Raw genomic sequence first — 22,719 nt, forward strand, 5'->3', positions numbered from 1 at the left:
TAAGCTGGGTCACAACTAATTCTGGTGTGTGTGTGTGTGTGTGTGTGTGTGTGTGTGTGGTAATTCAGCAGCATCAGCACCACAATGCTCCACCAGAGGAAGAAGAACATAGTTAAGGGGAGGACATAAACAAGTTGCTCCTTCTGCTTAATAGAAGAAAAAAAGCCTCCTGATTAAAAGTCTTTTTTCAATGAAATTTTAATGAAACAGTGTTTGTTTCTTTTACGCCGTCTCTGTTAAACATCCAGTTCGACAGCACACCTGTACAGGAGGTGTTACACCAGCTTTCCTACCTTTAGAGCCCAACCAATGGCTGATATTGTTTAGAGCTAAAATATTCTCGTAGTTATTTATCACAAATATTTGTCTTTTTGTTTTTCGATTGGGATCCCTTCAATTTGGTTATTTAAGACTTGTGATGTCGACATGTACCGATAAAAGAAACCTGCCAATGCTCTCTCATGCTGAACTATATAACATCAACACTGTTCCCAAAATGTAAAAATGTAAATGAGTGGAGAAACAGAACTAATGCGAATGCTTGCATACGCGGCACCAGGGAATGTTTGATGAATATGAAAACAAGGACACGCTGGCCTTCAGAACTATCAAAACACCCAGTGAGGAATGTCTTTCCAACCTTAATGTTTCTTCTTTCGTTTGCGACTGATGTGTATCTCACATGAGATAATGTCGGCTGATAGTATGAGACAGACATGTGGACTCATTATCCACTGTCAAGGTGTCCCTGAATGCTCCTCCATACTGCTGCCCGACAGGCTGGGCTGTGTTCATGCTGGGTAGTTCCCAGGTGTGGTTCTGTGTAACGGTAGCAGCCTGCTGAATAAGACCATTCAGCAGAATTATAGCTGGGAGCAGTGGATCCCAGTAGAGACTGGCCAGTGGTGGACAGAGGTGCTTCACGAATGCTAAGTTTAACTGTGAGAAGGCTTTTAACTGCTCTTCTGCCTTTATAGCAGGACATTTAAGATGAGCGAAACACGATGTGGGACACACGAGGGGACGGCTGAGACGTGTCTCGGTGTGTGTATTCAGATCAGTTTGAACAGATCACCTGTTCAAACCAATTAGCTGGCACCCCTGTGGTGAAATGAACACACAGCACAATGGTGTCTCAGCTTTGGGTAACTTCAAAGGTCAGGGCTCTCTTATCTCTGCTATCTGAGGTGGAGACAATTAACTGTGCTGGCCTAATTTTTGCAGGGTCTCGGAACTGAGGAGAAACTGCACTCAGCAGCACATTCAGTAGTTTTTGCTGTGAGGAGTCAGACTGTATAATCAAAACAAAGAGCAGAAGTTCCTCGTCAGTGCGTCGTGCTCAAAAGCAACAGAAACTGAAAAGAAGGACTTTTTAAGTGAACTACATGCAAAAATAAAGAACAGCACCCTAAACAAAGGGTTACAAGGTACTTCAGTTCAATCAACAGGCTTGGCATCTTGGCCCTTAATGCCCACAGCTCACTTAGACAACGTCAACACCACAAACAAATGAACAGTCGTACTACAGCATGATGACGCCTGTGGCACAGAATGGACAGAAACCATGGAATCATAATGCAGGATGCAAGATTTGAGTTTGGAACATGATGGAGGTTACAGCACATTTCAAAACGATTTACATTAAAAAAATCAAACGATTTACTGTTTCAGCAGCCCATTAAAATACCTCTTTAATGACTATAATGTCGCTTAAGTGCAGTTTCGACACCCAGTCAGGTAAACGGTTTAAACTGTGTTGAAATGGCTGTAGATCAGAGGCTGAGAGGAGGCATTTCGTTATGCAGGTGCTGCCATGGACGTGAGTCCTGACTTCAATGCCTCACGACGGGCATGCCGCTTGCTTGCACAACTGTCAAGTAATCCCTCAAAATGTAAACTGAATATGGCAGCTCGCCGAGCCTCTAGCATACAGCAGCGCTCCAGAAACTGTAATATGATAAAGGAAAGTTGTCCCACGGAGAATCAGAGACCATCAGAACAAAAGAAGTGAAGGGATGATTTAAACTTCCTGGTTCCATCACTGACTGTGAGGAAGATACCGACTAAGTCTACTGCTGCTGCAGCTGTTACTACTACGACTCCTGCTGCCCCCGTCATTATTACTGAATCGTACCTCGGTGTGATGAGCTGAATAATGAACACAGACTGAGGCCAGTTTGTCACTATGACAACCATGGCTCAGGCTGCCACCAGGTGCCCCGTCTCATACTATTAATACCATGTCTGGGATAAGGTTCACGTGTTACACAGCCCACCATTTCAGCGGATTATGACACTTACCGAGTGACATCTATATGGACATAAATCCCACAGAGTGTTAGCATAACCGCAGTGTTAGTGCTGGTGTTTGGCACACAGCGTCTTTAAGACATGTCATTCTGTCTTTTTATCTGTGCATTTTCATCTGAGGGCAACTATTATTCAAACACTACAATGACCCTTCTGCAACAACCTCCGTCACAGTACACAAAGGAGATAATGGTGCACTCAGAGGCCAAAGGCTCAGTGCCACAGGTCTTTTAAGGGAGAGAGAAATAAGGACGGTGTGCGCAAAGTCTCGGATCTTTTATTTTAACTGAAAAATGGGAGCAAAAAGAAGCGTTGCATTTTTATTTATCATGTTCAGGGTAACAAGCTAAAGGGCAAACTCACAAACTGAATCCCTCACCAACAAAGGCAAAGCTGATTAATCTACTGACAAGTCAATAATTCATAAAGTTACACAACCAAAGCTCTTTGAGAGAATAATAACCCTACCTTGACCTCGACGAAGTCCGGCTGGCCCATAGCGATGAGCTCCGAGTAGGCCTGCATCTCCTCCACATTCCAGGCTTTGACCAGCGTCAGTCTGTACACCGTCCTCTGTCTCTGGATGGACACACGGGGGAAAGAGTCAAAATGTGATACTGTGGTGGTGTGTCATACACTGGAAGTCTACTTTTTTCTATAATCCTCTTAACCAACGTGAAGTTTCGTCTCACCTCTAAAGTTTGACACTTTAAATGAAGAGGGGTGCCAGTAAGAGCCACGTCTGACAAGCCATACGAAACAATAACGCAAATAGCAAGTGGCAGTGAAATGTACGCCTTTAAAACAAGTACTGCAAAAACAAACAGACCACAATTCAATTCAACGAGTGTATTAAGTCGAGCAAATCAATACTGGAGTGTGTGTGTGTGTGTGTGTGTGTGTGTGTGTGTGTGAGAAAGACTCGTCCCACAGTCTCACAGTTCATTCCACTTGGTAAAGAGCCTGTTTTGTTTTCCCCAAAACCCCAAAACAGTTCATTTCAAAGCCATTTCACGACCACAGAGAGATAACTCACATGTCTGCTCGGGGTTTTCTTAAACCGGGTACTCACAGCACTGTCGATCGGTCAGGAGTCAGTCAGTCTGCAGCGTCAGTCTTAGCACTGACGCAGACTTTACAGCACGATCGGCTGCTGAGGGAAGAGCTGGTGTATCTCCTCTACTGACCAAAACACACTGGCGGCTCTGGGACACATTAATAACTCTCTGTGCACGTAGAGGCTGCATATCACTCAGCAGCAACAACCTCTAAATCACAGTCAATTCAGTTACATCAGACAGACTTCTCCTGTAGATTAGTCATGGGAAATTAGCTTGAGTTCATTTGCTTTACTTAACATTGCATGTGGCTACAGTGTGATGTCGACGCTGGAACGATGAATCGTGCAGCTTTAACGCGATGCGCGCTCAGCTAGCTTTCCCCCGGTTCATAAAAGTAGTGAAAAAAGGCCGGCTGGCGGTTCACTGATGTAGATTCAGGCCATCGTTGTCGCCGTAGAGCAGGAGAAAGAGGATTATTGAGAATGTGATGGAAAGAAAGAAAGACCAGGAAAGACAGCTAGAGGAAGATGAAAGAAGAGGACCGTTGAGGACGGATGACATGAGAGATGGATCATACAAAGAAACTTGTTTTCATTACGACAACGGGGGGAGAGAGAGCACTCTGGCTCATTTCCTCGCTCTATCGCTCACTCACTGGAAGGTTATCTATAACACTAGGTCCTTTCAGCCCAGTAGGGAAGGGGATAATTAGCCGGTGGAGGCAGGAAGGTGAGCTGCCTCTATTCCAAATCCGACACTGAGGGACAACTCTATCAATCCCCCAGCACACTGTCGGGGAGGCCAGGTGGAGGAGAGGAGGAGCGCTGTCAAACGCAGAACAGAGAGGGATAAACGCTCCGGAAGGATGGAGATAGAGCCCACCATGAAATAGAGACTTAGGAATACTGAGCTGAACTATTTTTGGAAACTGAAGGTACACACAGACAAACAATACTGTCACACTGAAGCAAACACACGTTCAACCCTCTGGAGCAAATACAATAATATTAAACTTTAATAACCGTATATGTTTGTGAGAGCAAACGTCTTTGCTTGTTGTTTATGTTTGTGTCAATACAAAACTTTATTGACACAAGGGTTTGTCATGCAAATGTTAGTTTGTTAGTTTTAATATACATTATTCAAAATATGCACTGTGCACATCCAGCACTCATCCCACGCTCAAACCACGTCCTACCACACATACGACCACAAATTATCACCACTGCTTTATCTGTGTGAAACAATCACACCACGTCATGCAAATCCATTACGACTGTGCAGCACAGTGAAATACACCAGCTCACGTTTTGCTGGCCGCCACAGTGAGCCTCCACGGACGGATCAGACAGTGTCACTCTTCAAACACATCACGCCTTGTAGGCTGGAGCGTCTCTGCAGCACCGCAGTGATTCACCTTAAATGGTTTGTTGTGACACATTTCACTTTTATCAACAAATTACAGCTCCTGCTCCTACTGATTTCGATAATATTTGTATCAACTGTTCAGCACTGCTGTGTATCACAGGCAGAGGAGGCTGTATGAGGATGAGGATGAGGATGAGGTGTTGACTCACTGCAATGACCTTAAAAACTACCCCAGACCCGACACGGTGCCGACAGACAGAAATGTGACATCTTAATTTGATGGTGGTAGTATTTATTGCAAGGCTCAGACATGCCTGTTATTTCACTTACCCCTGCAGTAACCTCATATTAATATCTGCTCGTTGGCATGTGGTGAAAATCTAGACGCAATCAGACTGCAGTGATCCACGACCAGTGACTCGCGCAGTCACCGGCAGCTCAGACTGGACGGCAATGAATCTGTCCACTGTTTGCTAAAGCGTTAAACAACAGGAAGTTGGCCCATTAAAGACAGGAGTAACAGAGGCTCCCTCTGAGAGACTTCACAGCCCACATTGGTCTCAAGGTCGTTTTGCCGAAGCACCTAAGCGCCGTTTTTTCTCTCACTTTGGCTTTTTGAGAGTCGCACTAAGAGAGACGATCGATTTACACAAGGGGTCTGGTGGCTGGATGCAGGCTGTGCTAATGGATTTTCTCTCTGCTCCGGACTGATGAAAAGACACGCAAGGTTACTGGATGCAATTTTTTTAAACTGCTACAGGGGTATCTGGACACAGATCACACACTTAACAGAAGGTAAACCACTGGATGTTTTCATTCTGATGGTGAATTATCAACTCTGATAAAGCCAAACAAAGTTTCAAGAATCAATAAAAAGCCACTCTTCCCACTTGAGATTTGAAGTGTGTCTTATCAGTTATTGGCATCTTGCTGCCACGGCATAGGAACTCTGAGATAACCCAATCAGGTAACAGCTGCTCTGATTCACTCAAAACAAAAAAAAAAAAAGATGAGTCAGCACAGGAGGTAAGAATCCGTCGCTTCCAGTCTGACGCTGAGTTGGAGAAAAGAGGTTACTTTTGTTAAAAATCACAACCGCAGCGTATTTCTAGTCCCAGTTTCCAGGAAACTGGTGTTATCAAGATCCTCGGCTGTTCCGTGCATTGTGATGGCAGGTGAGGCAAGTGGATTACACTGTGGACAAGGTCTCTTTTCCATTCAGAGGTTTAATCACAACAAAAACATGACCTGTCACCAATCCTCCACAGGGGCGCAGACAAAAATAAACTGTCTGCATTCCTTGACTTCAGACTGATTGTTCGGGTTCTCCTGTTTAGGTTCTCCTGACACGAACGTAAATAAGATGAGCAGCATCCCCCGTCTGCATATCAGCAAACTTAGTGAGCTGAGAGAACAGGAACCCGTGACAGTATCATGATGATGTTCTCCAGTTATGGCTGATTAGAGGAACTAGAAGCTTCTTTTCTCTTGTTTTCTTGTGCCACTGAAAGGTCTTTAACATTTCACCACAGACCCTCGAACACATCCTCGGGCATGAAGGAAATGACCACAGTAAGAGTTCTATATGGGCTCCAATCATCCATTTCATAATACAAGTTTGGTGTTAAGTTTAATGTAAGATAGAAATATGTGCATACTTTTCCAGGCTTTACATCTGCCCTTAGGTTACAGCGAGAGAAACGATGTGCACAGCAGCTGAATGTGAAGGTGGGGGGAGGGGCTGTCTCATTTCTCTCGCTTTAAAGTAAAGTGAATGACAGAAAATGGTGACGATTGGCAGGAAGACTCCCAAAAAGCCATGTGGCTCCTCTGTTGATGAAACAGATGCTTCTCCATCTGCAGGGCCACCCCCATTAATTTATCTGGTATAACTCAGATCAACACAAATGATACTGAAACATTAAATCTCTTCTAATTCTACAGAAATCAGACACATTAGACCAATTTTCTGGATTTTTTTTTGAAACCTTCAAATTAATATATTACTAGGTTTTCCTTTTCAGACATGCTGACACTGGAGATTGAACAGTCACATTGATGCTGATGTCACTTTACAAAATGTAGATGCGGCATAACCTCCTTTCATTAAAGTTGTTATTTGCAGTGTGAAACTGCCGATTATCATCACAAACGTGCTTGACAGTGAGAGACGGTGACTTTATTTTACCTGTATTATGAATGTGAGCAGGCATACTCTTTTTGAGCAGCACTTCATTTCACCTTCTTGTTCACAGGCCCTCTCTGACCACTTGGCTGGAAACCAAATTAGCTCTGCTGGCATCTCACCTTCTCTCCAAGGGCCCTGAGGCTGTCCAGGAAGCGTGGCCAGAAGTCCTTGAAAAGTGGCCGGTCTATCCTCTTCAGACTGTCTTTGGTGCTGGCGTCCACACTAACATACAACTGGGTGACTGGCTCCAGGTCCCTGGAAATTAATAAAATAATTAATTAAATATGGAAGAGAGAAGAGGATCAGAACCCAGAGTCTGTTTCCAAAGGTAGTACAAAAACTTTGAGCATTTGAACAAATGGAATAAAAGGAGAATAAGTTCAATAACTTCATCTCGGGGTCCATCGATGAAATCAAACCTTTACATACAACCAAGAACATATGAGCATGTTTCTGTCAGCTCTCTGAAGCTGCTGCTCTCCTTCAGCCTGACACAAAACAGAGAACGTTCGGGCTGAATATCGACCTGTTGCTCTGCTCCACTGAGTACACCTTTCTTTTCCCATTTGTCTTTCAATAATGTACGTGCAACGAGTCAAACGCTGCATGTAATAGTGCAATCCGTTGCAGGGGCAGATGAAGGCAGAACGAGGGGGCGGCGAAGGAGGAAGCTGCGAAAAACTAGGAGCGCTTCTCATCAATATCAAATAAGGAAAGACATTAACTTATTTGCGTCTGACAAAATCTGTTCGAGCAGGAGGACGCACCAGAGTAGTGGAAACCAGGAGAGTGTGAAAGATTCACACCACTGAAACAAGAAGAGCGCTACACTTTCATGTGTTTAGGTGAGAGATAAAACATTTGCTGAGTAAGAGATGCAATTATGTAACGATGCAAAAATAAGCAATTAGCGCTGGAAGAGACATTCAATAATCAGCTCAACCGCGGGGCCTCGGCAGACAGGAAAAAACGGCCGATAGCTGCTGTCCTTACCTTCAACCTGCTCGATGAGTATACGATAAAACAGCCTGTGACGAGCAAGCTAGTGCTGTGTAACGCTGCTTTTTCAGTGCACGGCAGCGTTGCCCTGAAAATACTTTGAGCAAGTTCTTCTTACACTTCACAATTTATTCTGTACGTGTGATGGAAACAGGCTTGGCTTCATTCTTTGTACACAGAGGCATGTCAGAGAGGTACACAGCTCCATGCTGTGTTGACAGAGTGCTAAATAGAAGCTGGGAATAAAGACACTCTGAGGTCATTCGGTGTGTTTCCTCCTCACACACAGAGCTTGTCGCGTTGGGTCTCACGAACCCTCCTGCGTGTGTGACTGCACAATCTGTTGGACATACCCAAAGTGAGGTGGTACTGTCCTTTATGACAACCAGAACCTGGGGACCTGAACTCATGTAGCTAACGATGTAGTAACGATTTGTAATACAGCTTATCTGGTGGCTTTGGTGAGGGCGGTATGAGAGCTGTTTCAGCTTAAATAAAACAGTTATAGCTCTTTAACAAAGACATCTATCGCTGCAGGGATTCTTCTTTCCATAATTCTGCAAGACACAATTCGAACCTCTCAGTGGCCAAAACACATTTAGTAGATGTACGAGTAGTTAAGTAGTACGTGTCTAGCTGTACTGGTTGTCCCTCGTATGGATGTAATGCATAAAAAAAAACGTTTTCCAATGGTTCAAACCTGTGTGAACTTTATCATATAACTGACTTTATTGGGATTTTGTTTGTGCTGCTCCGAGCATTGAAAGTGTTTTGAGTACAGCGTCAACAGCATTGTAGCCTCCTTATTAAAGGATATGCAGCACTAATAACTGTGCAGACTGAACCTTTGATTCTTCCTGCTCGGGAATAATCTAACTCCTCAGACGCATTCAAACTCCTTTCTTTCCAATTCATCCTCGCAGACTTCAAAGACAAGAGCTCGCGAAAGCAGGGAATAAAAATACACCACAGAAACATAATAAGCCAAAACAGATTGGCTGGAGTGGATATTTTCAGAGCAAGAAAGAAATAATGACACCCACACAACCAAGATGAGTGCGCGTCTACCTGATTTCTTGTGGAAACTGAGCATTGGTGACCAGGAAGCTGGAGATGTGTTGGGAGTGGAGGAGGCGGATGAAGGTGTTGATTTCGGGGTACATGATTGGCTCACCCACCAGGGAGAGGGCACAGTGCTTGACCGCCAAGCCCTCCTCGTACCGCTCGGGCTTCACACCAGGGACACCTGGAGGGAGAGAGGTTTTAACGCCGACTCCACCTCTGACTTAATCAGTGCCTCCCAGCAATGAAAGGAGCTAAGAGCACTTAAGAGTAAAAAAAAAGGAATAACAGCATGAGGTCAGGCTTTGAAGAGAGGTCAAACTGAGCAATTACATAAAACCAAACAGGCGTAAAAGAGACATGAGGTGCTGATGAAGAATGTGGAGAGGAAAGCAGACAGAAGGAGAGGAAGTTGAAGTTTGAGCTTTGAGAGTCGGGCCAAGAGCCCAGCCCATCGCTCTTCCGCTCCCTCGCTGCTCCTCTCCACTGGGTGGTCTTGGACTCTCCTAATGTTCAGTGGAGCAGAAGACTACAGGGTGCCGTAAAAATATGCTCAGCGACTCCCCGAGTATGAGGGATGACTGTTATAAAGTTTAATTGACCACTGCCAGAAGATCATTAAATTAAAAAAAAGAAAATTCATCCAACAGCTGAAAAGACAACTAAGAAGCATTAAACACAGTATAAAACTCAGCCATGGGCGTCAAATGTTGCTGTAAATTAGACTAATTTCTTGACCCAGTAAAGTGAGAAAGTCTCATTAGTTATAGATGCACCAAAGGAAATTATACACATAAAACCTAAGACAAATTAGATCCATAAGACAAGCAAAATTAGATTAATGAACACAGCCGCCTGGGACACAACAATGAGACAGAGCAGGAGAGACGCTGTGAGTCTTTACTGGAATATGTAGATATAAAGAATCTGATTTGATCAAGTCTGCTTTTGGGAATTGGAGGGGGTGGGGAGGGAGGGGGTGTCAATTAAAGCAACATAAATGCAGTCGCATATATAAGCCTGCTTTCTGCCCACAGTATGAAGTATTAAATGCTGTATGACATGGCAAGAATCTGATGGAGACAGGGAATAAACAAACAGTAAAAGCTGAGGGGAAGAAGCGACATCCGCTGTCATGGGGATTTAATGCGATATTGCCGTAGCTACAGCAGTTGGCAGTTAATTTAAGGCTAATCAAATACAACTTTCCACTGCTGCCTCATGTGCTTTATAAAAACTGCATGAATTATTGATAAGTTCGCAACATTCGCCACGGTTGAACCACAGGAATCAGCTGTTTCTGTGATCTTTCAAGGACAAATCACGTCTCACAACAGCTGCAAAGACATCAAAAACAAAGTGTCCCCCAGGCGAAAGCCCACTCAGCTCCGATCACAACAGCCAGCCGAGGGGGATGGTGCATGTGTGTTAAGTGTGTGAAACCTCATTAAGTGCACATATCTTTGGTATTAGTAATGTGAAACTCCATTACATTTTCACATATTTCACTCCCTTGAGGTCCTTCGGGGGTTGGGCTCTCTCTGCTGAAGTGGATCACTCAGATAATAATTAACTCCATCAGCAAGAAAGTGGGGCTCTGATACAAGCTGTGTAAGAACTGTTACTGAATTGACACCCGTTGAACAGATTCAGAGGAACTTCCTATCAAAGACCTTCACTGTCCTCTAACGTTGAATTATTTGGCTCGACAGACTCACAGAAGACGCCTAACGAGTCATTAACCTCTGATTATAAAATTCCTCTCCTTGTTAATTTGCTTATGATGTGTGATTCAGAGAGCGCACTGAACACGGCAGCAGCGTCTCCTGAATGAATTCTCTCGATGAGGACGAGGACATGCTGTGCGGTGTAGAAGTACAGTATGCATGACTGGAGTGAGTCCTTTAAAAATTAAAAGTGCTGTATTGTTGTAGCTAAGAGAATCACAGAACAAATATTTAATTCATGAGCTGACTTAGCTGCAAAACATCACCAAGCTTCTTCCTGATATGCAAATGTATAACACAGTGAGCACAGACAGGACATTTAGAGCTGAGTGCCAACCAAAGAGCATGTGGCGTCTTATATCCTGAGTACATATTAATGTAAAATGGATGATCCAGTTGACAAATTAATCCAACAAATTACCAGCCGAGAAGTCCTAACCAACCAATCACCACAGAGTTGGTCTGAGCAAGCACCTGAAACCACGTTTAGGCGGTTTCACCAGATCTTTAAGGCTCAATGAAATGGACACTTTCACTTCCTGGAAAACAGCGAGTCTCTCCTTAACCAATATTCTGCTGGTTTATAGTTTAAAATGATCCCTCACAGTGTTATATCCAGCCACAATATCCTGTGTCAACCGCAATTAAATCACATTAACGTCAATCACATGATCACAATGTCACGGGGTCTCCCAAGATAACAATCAACTCAGAGAAGAATGTTATTTGACCCGACTCTCCGCTGAATTAGTGGCCTCGGGGCTGGATACTCTACACTTTCTTTACAGGTAGAAGGGCCTGAAAAACAAAACTAAAGTGACAGCTGGCAGGGCAATGGACCGCGTTTTTTCCACCTTTAAAGGATGACGAATAACTTCTCATTATAAACTGTCGCATGACATTTAAAGCTGCTATTTGATGAAACATTTTAGGCAGCAGTCAGAGCCGCAACCGCGCTGTGGGTTTCAGAGGCATTGTCTGGATAGCTCATTGTGCTAGACATTAGAAAATGTATCACTGTCAATGGTAAATGGAGTTGACGGCTGCCTAATGTGATTTTATAGCACGAGTGGAAAGAAAATTACGTATGATAATGACAATATAGGCTTACGCTTTGTTCTAGTACGTTTCTAATTAGAATTGCCGAGCTTTGCTTTGTAGAAGCATCTGAAAATGTGTTTATTTTCTCCACAAAATGTCGAAATTGTAATCCCTTTTGTGAAAAATGTGGGGTTTGTCTTACTTTAAGTGAACTAATAAGGGGCTAACTGTCAACATAAGATTGTGTGTGCTATTGTTCCATTATAATCACATCAGGAAATGACATTTTCTATGATGACATGCATTAAAATACATCATGAATGACCACTCTGAGATTGATATTAGCCATAAAGCAGCCCTTTGAAGAAGATATGTCTCAATAGCTTTTAGCATTTGGCATCTATATCACTTCCTGAGTACAATTGCTTCTCTGTTTTTTAATGGGATCAGCAGTGACTTTATGGTTAGCCTTCTGTCCGTAAGGTCTCAGGATCAAGCCAGGTCGTAAGAATACACTGGCTGGAGATACAGTCACACGTCAGCTACACAGTCTTTTATGTCAATGTACTGCAGATTATATCTTGTTAACTTTAACAGGCCACAGTGCCCGTCAGAGTAGACGATGGATCCCAAACGAAGGTGTACAGTATACTGACTTCTGTGTGAGTTACAGCAAAAACGCAAAAGAAATCAACACTGAGCTGAACTGGAAAGAAGACAGTTTGACAAAATGAGTTTGGGCTGGATGGGAAAGGTGTGTGTGTGTGTGTGTGTGTGTGTGTGTGTCTGGGTCTGTGCTGACAGGGGTCTGCTGGCTAAATTAGTTCTGAATCTAACAGGCTGCACAGCCACAGTCATGTCACAAAAAACAAGTGTTAACTTTTGCAGCATTCCTGTGAAATAATGAACAGGATGCAGTTCGGCTGGGGCAGCACAGGAGCTTACTGCTGCACTGCAGCTGACGCTCAAGTGAAGGAAGCTCACAATACGACGCTGCTGAGGCGGATAAATCTACTGATGCTGGTTCTGCGTGTGCGCGTTTAGTTCTGCCTTTAAAACACGGTCAGAAAATATCAGTAACCCTTGAGCAAGTCACAACAAAACAACAACACGCAAACAACGCTTAAAGCTAGAGTAGATGGTGTATTTAGAGGCATTTTTTGTTACATTTGATGAAATTCTCTTTATATCCTGACAGTAATCGATAAATGAAATAAAAAGAAGACAGTGCACACGACTGGAGTCTTCCGCAAGTTCAGGCACATATGTTGCTAAAGCTACAGTGAGCTAGTCGCATAAGATCGGCAGGGAAAGCAAACAAAACTTCCCAATGCTAACATGCTAGCTTCACAGCTGTGAATAACGAAAATACGCCATGTTTGTTGTTTACGTTCATTGTGTTAAAGTCAATGACAGCTCAGCCAATGCTGGCAGCAGCCAGAGAAATGAAGTCCTAAATGCCAATAGTATGAGTACAAGTACTACAAACAGAGCCCAAACATCTTCTGTCTGGGCTCTGTGTTTTGAGAACTAAGACAGAGTGGAGGTGCAAGAAGGGGGAATTGAATTGTGTGTGTATGGTGTGGGCTGAGAAGTGATTGATGAGGCAGTGCAGCACGGACGTGACGAAACAGCTGAGACAACATCAGCATTTTGATCCTCACTGTGCTTCATCACACAGAGGGCTGCGAGAAGTCATGAGCAGGGAACTGAAGACGGAGAGGAGGCGCTATTGTGTTCATGTTGATTAAAATGTATTGAAATGTGTGGCGTGCACTCGACAGTGCAGCTGACGGATCGATAAACAAAAAGCTAGGACAGAAACAAAGTTATATAATAACACTCATGTGCACTCACGCATGCGTGACCTGCTAAGGGACCAACCTCTGAACTGTCGGATCATGTTCTGGTGCTTCTCCAGAGCATCCTGCAGGATTTTCTCGGCTGGGTCCATCTTCCACCGCCACTCTGTGCCCACAGGGTTGGTGTGATGTCTGTTAGTGGGGCAGACAGATAAACAGGAATAACAGCGGACATACTGTGACCGCTCAGATATGAAGGCTACCTCACTGCCCGCTGGAGCGCTAAGTATCAACTGACAGCCAGTATCGCTCCAAGGCATTACTCTGATTTAGACAGATTTCACCCATTAGACTGACGACACAAATAACAGAGTTAAAAACATGTTTCCCTCGACTGAGAGGAGCATCGTTCTAACAAATTTCAAGGCAAAATAAGTTTATTCACGGAGTGAACTGAGGGCCACGCGCAGTCTCACCCTACAAAAACATGAAGTGGAAAAATGCATCCTCGGGTAAAAATGGCACCTCTTCACAGTGTTAATAACACCCTCAGACGGTCTAAGTGCGACGTCTAGGTGCAACAACAAATCCTGAGGCATCGCAAATTTCAGACTGTCACTCTGTCACATGAATATGCACACACTCACTTCACACACGCTGGCCTCACCCATTAAATCTAATTGCACCTGTTGCTACAGGAGGATGGTGGACGGAGAGGGCAGCTGCAACAATACATCTGCGCCCTGAAATTGCTTACTTCCTGTCATCCCACATAGCTGCCTTAAGAGACAAAGGCACATCTGTAGTGACAGGGAAGCAGTTCACCGCAGCACATTCAGACAGCGACCTTTCGGCGCTCGACGCAGTCACCTTTTCAAATGGATCTCGAGGGGAGTGAACGCGCCCGTCTCTCGCCGATGTCATGATGAATCAGTGTACACCTTTAGGCCTCGGCGTCGCGCTGGCCATTAGTCTTCTCCGTGTAAATCATTAACTTGTTTGCCACAGAGAGACCATCACTCAGTGACAGCCTGACTAACGAGAAGCAAATTAGGTTTAGACAAGGAGAAACCTAAGCATGCAGGCAATAACCCCCAAATGCTATTAAAACCCCGAGCACCCTGCCTGCCTTTAACAACTAATTAAAGTTTTAGGCAATGTGACAGCAGTGCACTTCAGCAGTGCTGATCCAAATCTAAGACAGTTTCATAGAAGCAAACACAGACTTAACCCTAACCCCCAGGGTAACGTGTGACCAACAACCAAGAAAAAAACTAGCTAATAATTAGTCAACAAAGACTTTCAGAAATTAGACTCAAGATAGTCAAGACCCAGACAGCTTTGAGCAAGGACGAATTTAGACGTCTATCTGAAGTCTGACTTGTAGTTTTGTCTAAGTGATAATGGAGGTGAAGACTCTGCAGTGGCTCTGTTGTTCAGGTACATACCTCCAGCAGAAGACACACTTGTTAGCACAGGCGAGGCTGGGGGTGGTTTCCATGCACCGGTGGGACTCAATGCCATAGAAAGTGTGCTTGTAACAGCCTCCTCTCCCTCGCAACATAGACTACAAAACAAAAACAACACCATGAATACGATTCATGCATTTATTTATTTTCATTTTTGGTTTTGTGGAACTCGTGCAGGCAGGTCACCGATACAGCTTGCCTGTTATCAGAGGTGTGCTTTGTGTTAAGGGTTACTTTCCCAATAGTCCCAGTAAGAAAGAGAGGCAGACAAAGACAACACTGACAGGACATCAAGTTAGGACCAGTACGAGTCCACATCAGTCTCAGTCCATTCAGTCCTCAAAGGAGGTAAAACTGACTGTTGTCCTTTTGGCCTCCATCTAGAAAATACACTGACAAGCCTGGTGTAGACCCACTGAGCGAACCAACGACAGAAGAGAAACCAGGAAAGATCTAGAAATGTGACAAAACATGTAACCCACCAACAAGCAAAGGGAGAGTAAAATCTCAATATAAAGTGGTGCCTTTCTTTTTATGCAGCGTCCACATTCATACAGAACATCTATTGGATCCAATAGTCTCCACATTTGTTGGTGCTTCCTCGTTCAGCCATTTCTTAGATATTACTTTTAATAATACTTTGAGAAGGTTACATTTGGTTGGATTGTTACCAAAATATATAGCGTCAAAACTAAAATCCACCCAGCACTGAACGCACTCCTGTTACTGTCTCTAGCTGATGGGACTGGATCGCTGGACAATTCCAGAATATGTGAAAGTGATCAGCCGTTGGATTGTCATACACCGTCTCAGCACAGCCCAGATTCTGGTCTACCATTCAGTACCTGCTTTCTTCTCAGGTAATAAAAAAGAAGAAAACAATGATATTCTTTCATGAAAAGTGTCTCCGTTGGCCAGAACTGGAGGTGGTGGATTGTATTTTACATATGTTTAACCACTCCAGGGTCACGCTTGCTCGCATTCCCAGCTTTGACACATAAAGCAGAATGGTTCTTGGAAGACTTAAATACATTTTAAGCTTTCTGACAAAGTGATACCTGGTCTGTAAACATCTGTAGAAATTCTGTACATCTAGACTGTGGACGCTGGACGCTGGGTTGCTTTAGATGAAGCAGTGTGATGTCATGCCTTTCCCAATCGTGGTTTAAACCTCAAATCCAGCTGTGCAGGTTTAAAATCTCCATCACACGCCATCCATCATAACAGCCTCGCAGTTTTAGAGTTTTACATTCTTTGCACGATTGTTCAACAGCTTCATTTATCAGAATGCATCATCTCAGAAGTTTGATTGCCCAATAAGGACTGAAGGGGGAAATCCATTTGTCTTCAGCTTCTTTCCATTTTACATTGCAATCAGCATTGCATGTAAAATCATCCGGGGCAGCACTGCCATTTATTTTAATTCAGGCCATTGGTGAGTGATATATGGATTTAAGACATCCTCTAACCTCATCATTAAAGCCCTGACACAGAAAGTCCCATTCGAAAAGCCTTTTCTGCATCGAAGCTCGTTGTCAGACTCTGAATTGTTTTCGCTCAAACTATCAACCAGGTACGCAGCACGCCTCGTGTTATCCTGTCCGCCTGTGTGATTCATGCATTTAGTTTGTCAAAAGGCTTTATTGAGAAGAGTAAATTCCATTACCTTGGTCCATCGACAAAGCTTTACTCCTGAGTGACTTCCAATTAGTTTGTACCCTGCAGACAAAGAGAAGAAGAAGGCTGCCAGTCAGTAAACACTCGGACCCACGTCCACACAGGCCAAATTCAGCAGATAATTAGCACATAGAAAGGTGGAGATCTTCATTCAGAGTCCTCTGCTAGACCACCGAACATCTCCAATAAAGTGATGAGCTGTAGCTGAAGGGCACGTCTGCGGTAAGAAGAGGGGGGGGTAGTGTTTTGAATTCACTGTGTTCCCAGTCTGCCTCTCTGTCCTCTGATACTAACACGGCCTCACACCACTGGCTACGAATGGGCATGTTGTGTTTACACATCCTCCTCGACGATGTCTGTCAAAGAGAATTCTCTTATCTGTATCACTTAATCTGCTCAAGAAACATCAGGACGTGGGGATTGAAGGCTCACTGTCGTAAGTCCCAGTGTTTAAAGAGGATTTCTAGCGAGGCAGCGCGGCGGCAGGATACCCTGATGAGGAATTCAGGCAGTGACTTCCACAGATCTCAGCTTTGATGCGAGATGAGTCAAATACAAATGTTATTCATCAAGGCTGTTTAGAGGACGTTAGTGGGGAAGGCTGAATGGTGAAAACTCTCGTCTTTGATTGACCACCTGAGTGGAACAGCTTGCCACTGATCAGAATGTTCTTTTGATAAGTTTCTGTTCGAACTAGAAATGCTCAAACACAATGGCACGCTCACACACAACTCAGCTCCTTTTCTGCTCAAACTGCTAATGTTTGCTGTGCCCGTTTTTTTTGGTGGGGGAAAACATGCTGACCAGCATCAAATTGTTTTTCTGCCTCAAAATACCCTGAGAGCACATATCCTCCTCTAACCTCACTCCGAGCAACTTCAAAGACACCCAAAACAGTCAAGCTCCAAACGCAAAAGCTAATGATTTTATACAAGTGTCTCACCAAACAGGGTGCTGGAAAACTTCCTGTCAGCAGGTATGATGAAGCTTTGGTCATATCGCGATTTCTATAATCATGTTAGTGATCATCTGCGACTCAACCAACTCCAGAGAGACGCCTTAAATTTGCCACCAGAGCTAATTAACCGCAGGCTCACAGGTAGCCTGCAAACAGCTGCTGAATAGAAACAAGTCTTTACCTGCAGGGCTTCTAATCCGAACAGCACGAAGTCGGCGGTGCCCGAAAAATTTGACTACAACATAATTTTCAATCCTACAAACAATTTATACTTTGATCAGTGATACTCCGTCCTCCACTGTGAGCCGCCTGAGGGAAATAAAACGAGGACGGAGAGTTTAATCACAGAGTTGGTCTGCAGCCTTTTTTTTTTTTTTTTTCAATATCTCACAGGAACTAGTTTTCCACCAGGTAATCAAGAAACAGACGAGGAAGTATTTTTCAATATCTGAATATTTCTGAAGAGAAATTAGATTTTTCTAATGTTTAGTGCCACACTTTCTGTCACAAAAGCTTATCAAATCAAATTATAGCTTTTGCCATTGATTATGGTTAAGAAGATACATGCACCTTCACCCATTAACTACTATTTTAATTGGATGTCTGCCCTCCATGTTTGTTCTTCATCACTGCAAACACACATTTTAAAACAAGCAGATATCAGAAATGGCCTGAAAATTAGAAAACTGGCATCTCCTTTGGTCTTAAATGGGCAGTATTATGCCAAAACCTTCTTGGTCTTTCGGACTTCAGTAGATGCGACTCTTGCATCCGTGCCATGCCAGAAAAAGGCTACGCAGGAAATGCAGCCTTCAGAGAGCCATTATCACTAAAACAATGCCAAAGCTTTTATCCTTGATTCTTTCATTGCAAATAAAAGAAAGCGTCCACCAGCACTGACTGTTGCCAACATAAATAGGTCAACATTTGGTCAAATGAAGAGAAGTCTTGCTCACAGAGTCCTATTTATAGAACGTTGTGTAAGCTACTAGTGGGGGGGGTTACTGGCTAAAAGTGACGGGCCTGTGCTGCAGCAGTGAATGGACTCAGTGGAGAACAGATAGTAAAATGTTTCAGACTGTGCTGATGAGTCAACAGCTAAGACTCCAGGGATTTATGAGAGGCAAACATCTACACATGGAACAAATGGAAGCACTACATGCAGCTTCCTTTATCAAAACACAGGGTGCAATACCACAAACACTGATCCATAGTCAGTGTTCAGCAGTCAGACGGAGCCCAGCGTTGGGCAGCTGAACGGTTCGCACAGGCAGCCCTGTTCTTAAAGTATATACTGTACACACGCACTATATCATTTCACATCTCATTAATCCAATTCAAATCTAACAGCCAATTTCAAAACCCCTGGGCTGAAAGTGATACTGCCTGCGTGTTAGGGTCATTAGGTGTGCATGTGCAATCAGAGACGTTTCAGTGGGTAAATGTCTGGTTTTTCAAATGTAAATGACAAGAGCTTTTTTAAACACGTCCCCAATGCACGACCCACAATCTTCTCCTCTGCAAAGGTGACAGTACGTGAGTCAAACCGCAGCGTCTGGGTGCTGAATTCAGAGCTTTAGGAACGCTGCCATGCTGACACCAGCTAGGAGCAGTGTTTTCTGAGGTTTTTGTGTGGGAGGAGAGAGGAATGAAACTCTCGGGAATGCACCCTAAGGACAGGCGGAGGCAGAGAGGGTAATTGGACTGCAATGCATCATTAAGTGCTATTAGACAACACACATTCCCAGCTCCACACCTCTCCTCATGTAGCACCTCAGACCAGCTTTAACTGACCAATTCCTCTCCCAGGATGTCAGAAAAAAGGCTACAACACAGGATGCAGCTGATAAACTTCAGAGGGTAAAACACATTATTTCTTTCTGCATGGCGTGCAAAGTAATTAGTGTTTGAGCCAGTAAACAAGACATTAATTACAAAAAAACATCTACCTTCGCTAAATTGAGTTTGAGAAGCGACACCTTTACCTGCGACGATCATGGAAGAATACTTTTCAGGAAGGAAAAATTGAAATTCACATCTCAGCTGGCAATTTGCATATGTTTATTAGAATTACTGCCGAAATAAAAAAAATGGCATGACTCATAATTCATGTTTTAAAGTGAATTACAACTTTGCTGCCTTTGTGGAACGAGCAAGGTTAAAGATATGCTGACAAGCAGCTGGTGTGCTTGGTCTGTAAAGTGATTTTTTATTGCAAAGCAGTGCGGCGAGAGAATATGAATATATTAACCAGTGACAACCAGCAGATGTTTGGAAACGGCAACACAGTGTTACACAAGTCAAAAATTCAGAAAACTGAAGCAGTGTCACTGATGGACAATACTGACGCTCTCTTCATCTGTGTCTGATTTGCTGTATTTCATGTGAGCTTCTCTAAATCATCTTTCTTCTCACCTTGCTTCGTCAGCGCTTCGCTGAGGGCAGGCGTGATCATCTCCCTTCTTTCCCCTTCATCTTCAATCTTCTTCAATCCGTTCAACTTGGAAAGCTTCACCACCTGAACGTCTCCTCGACCCTCCTCTTTCCTCTGCGGGAGACAAATAACTTGCTGTTTATAACCACGATAATCTATTATCACATGTCTATGAAAAATCTAAAAGAATTCAGCTTCTCCTGGGGAAAATATTTAATACTAAAAACGATGTTTCAGTCAACAATTTGGGTTCGCAGGCTTGAAACTGAGTGATATTCAAAGCCAGCTTTGAATATGGGAGATAGACAACGATTACCTAACTGTCTTTTTCGACTTCGTCAAGCTTACGAGATGCTTTTAAGAGGCACCTGTCATCAGTGGTTTCTCAGCTGCAGCAATAATTGCAAACACTTAAGACATTAAGAGCATGACATCCAACAGTGCAGCGGTGCTTTCAGCCAACATGAAGGTACACGAGCTATTAAAGACAAGAGTAAAACACCATTATCATTTGCTACGTCACTGCAGATTCCCTGCAGAACAATGCTGACAAATGGAGATCTGATAAGACATTGCTCTGCAACCTGCCCATTAATCACACTTGTCACTGCAGCACACTTGTCTTTTCCTCACATTTCCATACCAGTTACACGCTGCAGGATGCAAAAATCAAAGTTTTCATATCTCAGAACTTCAACAGCAACAGGTCAAAGGGAGAATGGGAGTTCAACAGAAAGTGCACTGTTCAATGATCTTAAAAAAAAAAAAATGCAGAAAACAACATCAAGAAAAGCTTAAAAAGCCGGTTTGAATATGCAGTAGCTGCCTGCCACATGATTTGACGCTTACCACTTTAAGGAACTAAGTTAAAAGAGCTCCTCCAAAGTGTTTGATGTTAGACAGGCCCGAAGATCAAGGGTTGGGATTCGGCAGTCCTTGCATGACTTTGTGTGAGACAACCATTAACCACTGCATGGCACGATCATTTTGAATAAGAGGGGAACGTTCCTGTCCAGACAGAGCAGGGGAGTCCTGGTTGAAGGCCCTTCAGGGGCCCAGTAAAAGTTAAACAGAGTATCAAAACAATTGTCAGGCTCTTTGCAACAGCAGCTGTCTGTTTTATGCTGAAGCTGCTGCAGCATTTGGAAGATAAACAGCTTCCTCCAGGCCAGGGCTCCATAATTGCAGAATGGAATATTTGTATGTGCATCTAATACATGAGAGATATACAGTTTGCAGATACAACAGATGATTGATTAAGTCCTGCTTCAGTGGCTGTCCGGTGCTTTGGAACAGGTATTACTTTTCAGAGAGGCGTGACGGATGAGGAACTTTCGAGATTAACCATATTAAGTGACAGCTCCACCCAATTACTGTAGTGCTGCCACTGCTTCGACTCGTCTATAGGGATCTATATGTCATCTTCTCAACACAGCAGCACTCATGAGGGGCTGATACTCTGTCAGCAAACATTGACGAATGCTCGTATGTGTGTTTTCTTGAGGAACTGAGACGGTTCACTGGTTTGTGTGCAGCTCCCTGCAGGGCGCCGTCCCTTGTTCGTTGGCTGCACAGCTCTAAATGCTACAGACATGTACCACTGAGTCTCAAAACCAGCTCTGACAATACTGAGGAAATAAGCCCTATGTGCTTCAGCCAAGCCAGTCTGATCTCTAAAGCAGTGTGAATATCATCTATATTTACTGAAAGTCCACAGGTTCTGTTATTGTCACCCAAACGCTATGAGAGCAGCGGTTGTGAACCAAACAGTGAAGCTGTGGGCCTGACAGCTGAACAAGGAGCTCAAACCCACTAAAAAGCTCAGTTAGCTAAGAGGAGCTGCGGATTCAGATGAAAAGTCTCATCATAGCTTCATTACTGCCAGAGACTCCTTTCACAATGTGATGATTTGGAGGCTCCAACGTGAGCGTGGAAATACACAGCACATACTGTATACTGTCCATATGAGCAGGACCTCAGAGCCCATGTTCACTGCCCTCAAACCTGACAATGGTGTAGCTCCCTACATCGCAGCCCCATCTGCTCTGTGCAGCTGAGGCCCTGTGTGGCCGCCATTAACCTGCCTTAGCCCAAAGTACATTAAAGATTCCACACTCGTAGCAGCAGCAGCCCCTCGGAGGAGCGGCTCCTTTGTTGACGGGGGATGCTGTGAATAAGTGAGGCATCATGCTGTGTCAGAATCCTCCCGCGTCTCCTTCCAAAGTGGAAAAGGATTTGGCATTGTGCCGGATGACATCTCAAAATTTTCTTCCAGTTTTTTTTCTCATCTATTTCTCTGCAAATGATGTGAATGTAGAGGACGCTATGACACGCTGCGTTCCAGTTGTCAGTACAGACATGCACGGTCAACAGTCCATCTGGGAGAGCATCAGCCACCCTGAGGTTCAATCAAATGGTGGTTTAGGTTCACCAGATTTCTAAACCAGGAGTGTAAATGACTAGTTTGGCACTCAGGATAAATCAGAGGGGGGAAAAGAAAGGCACCGCCGCTGAGGTGGCCTGAAGCAAGGCCCTTCACCCCGAGTGCTCCGGTGGAGCTGCAGGTCAGGCTGTGCTCGCACTGAGTGGCTTCCAGGTGTGAATGTGAGCAGGGCATTCCTGA

The 22,719-nt window shown here is 44.0% G+C and overlaps 1 protein-coding gene across 1 annotated transcript in view; it reads right to left on the reverse strand.

The window, feature by feature from the left end:
• tyw1 (tRNA-yW synthesizing protein 1 homolog (S. cerevisiae)) overlaps positions 1 to 22,719 on the reverse strand; it is a 42,629-nt gene that overhangs the window by 12,008 nt on the left and 7,902 nt on the right. The window contains exons 8-14 of the mRNA XM_076735717.1: positions 20,078 to 20,210; positions 16,694 to 16,746; positions 15,007 to 15,125; positions 13,641 to 13,750; positions 8,995 to 9,172; positions 7,047 to 7,182; positions 2,779 to 2,889 (exon numbers count right to left, since the gene is read on the reverse strand). Coding sequence (XP_076591832.1) covers positions 2,779 to 2,889; positions 7,047 to 7,182; positions 8,995 to 9,172; positions 13,641 to 13,750; positions 15,007 to 15,125; positions 16,694 to 16,746; positions 20,078 to 20,210 — 840 coding nt within the window. The remainder of the gene's footprint in view (positions 1 to 2,778; positions 2,890 to 7,046; positions 7,183 to 8,994; positions 9,173 to 13,640; positions 13,751 to 15,006; positions 15,126 to 16,693; positions 16,747 to 20,077; positions 20,211 to 22,719) is intronic.

This window comes from Chaetodon auriga, chromosome 7 (assembly GCF_051107435.1).
Source record: "Chaetodon auriga isolate fChaAug3 chromosome 7, fChaAug3.hap1, whole genome shotgun sequence".
NCBI lineage: Eukaryota > Metazoa > Chordata > Actinopteri > Chaetodontiformes > Chaetodontidae > Chaetodon > Chaetodon auriga.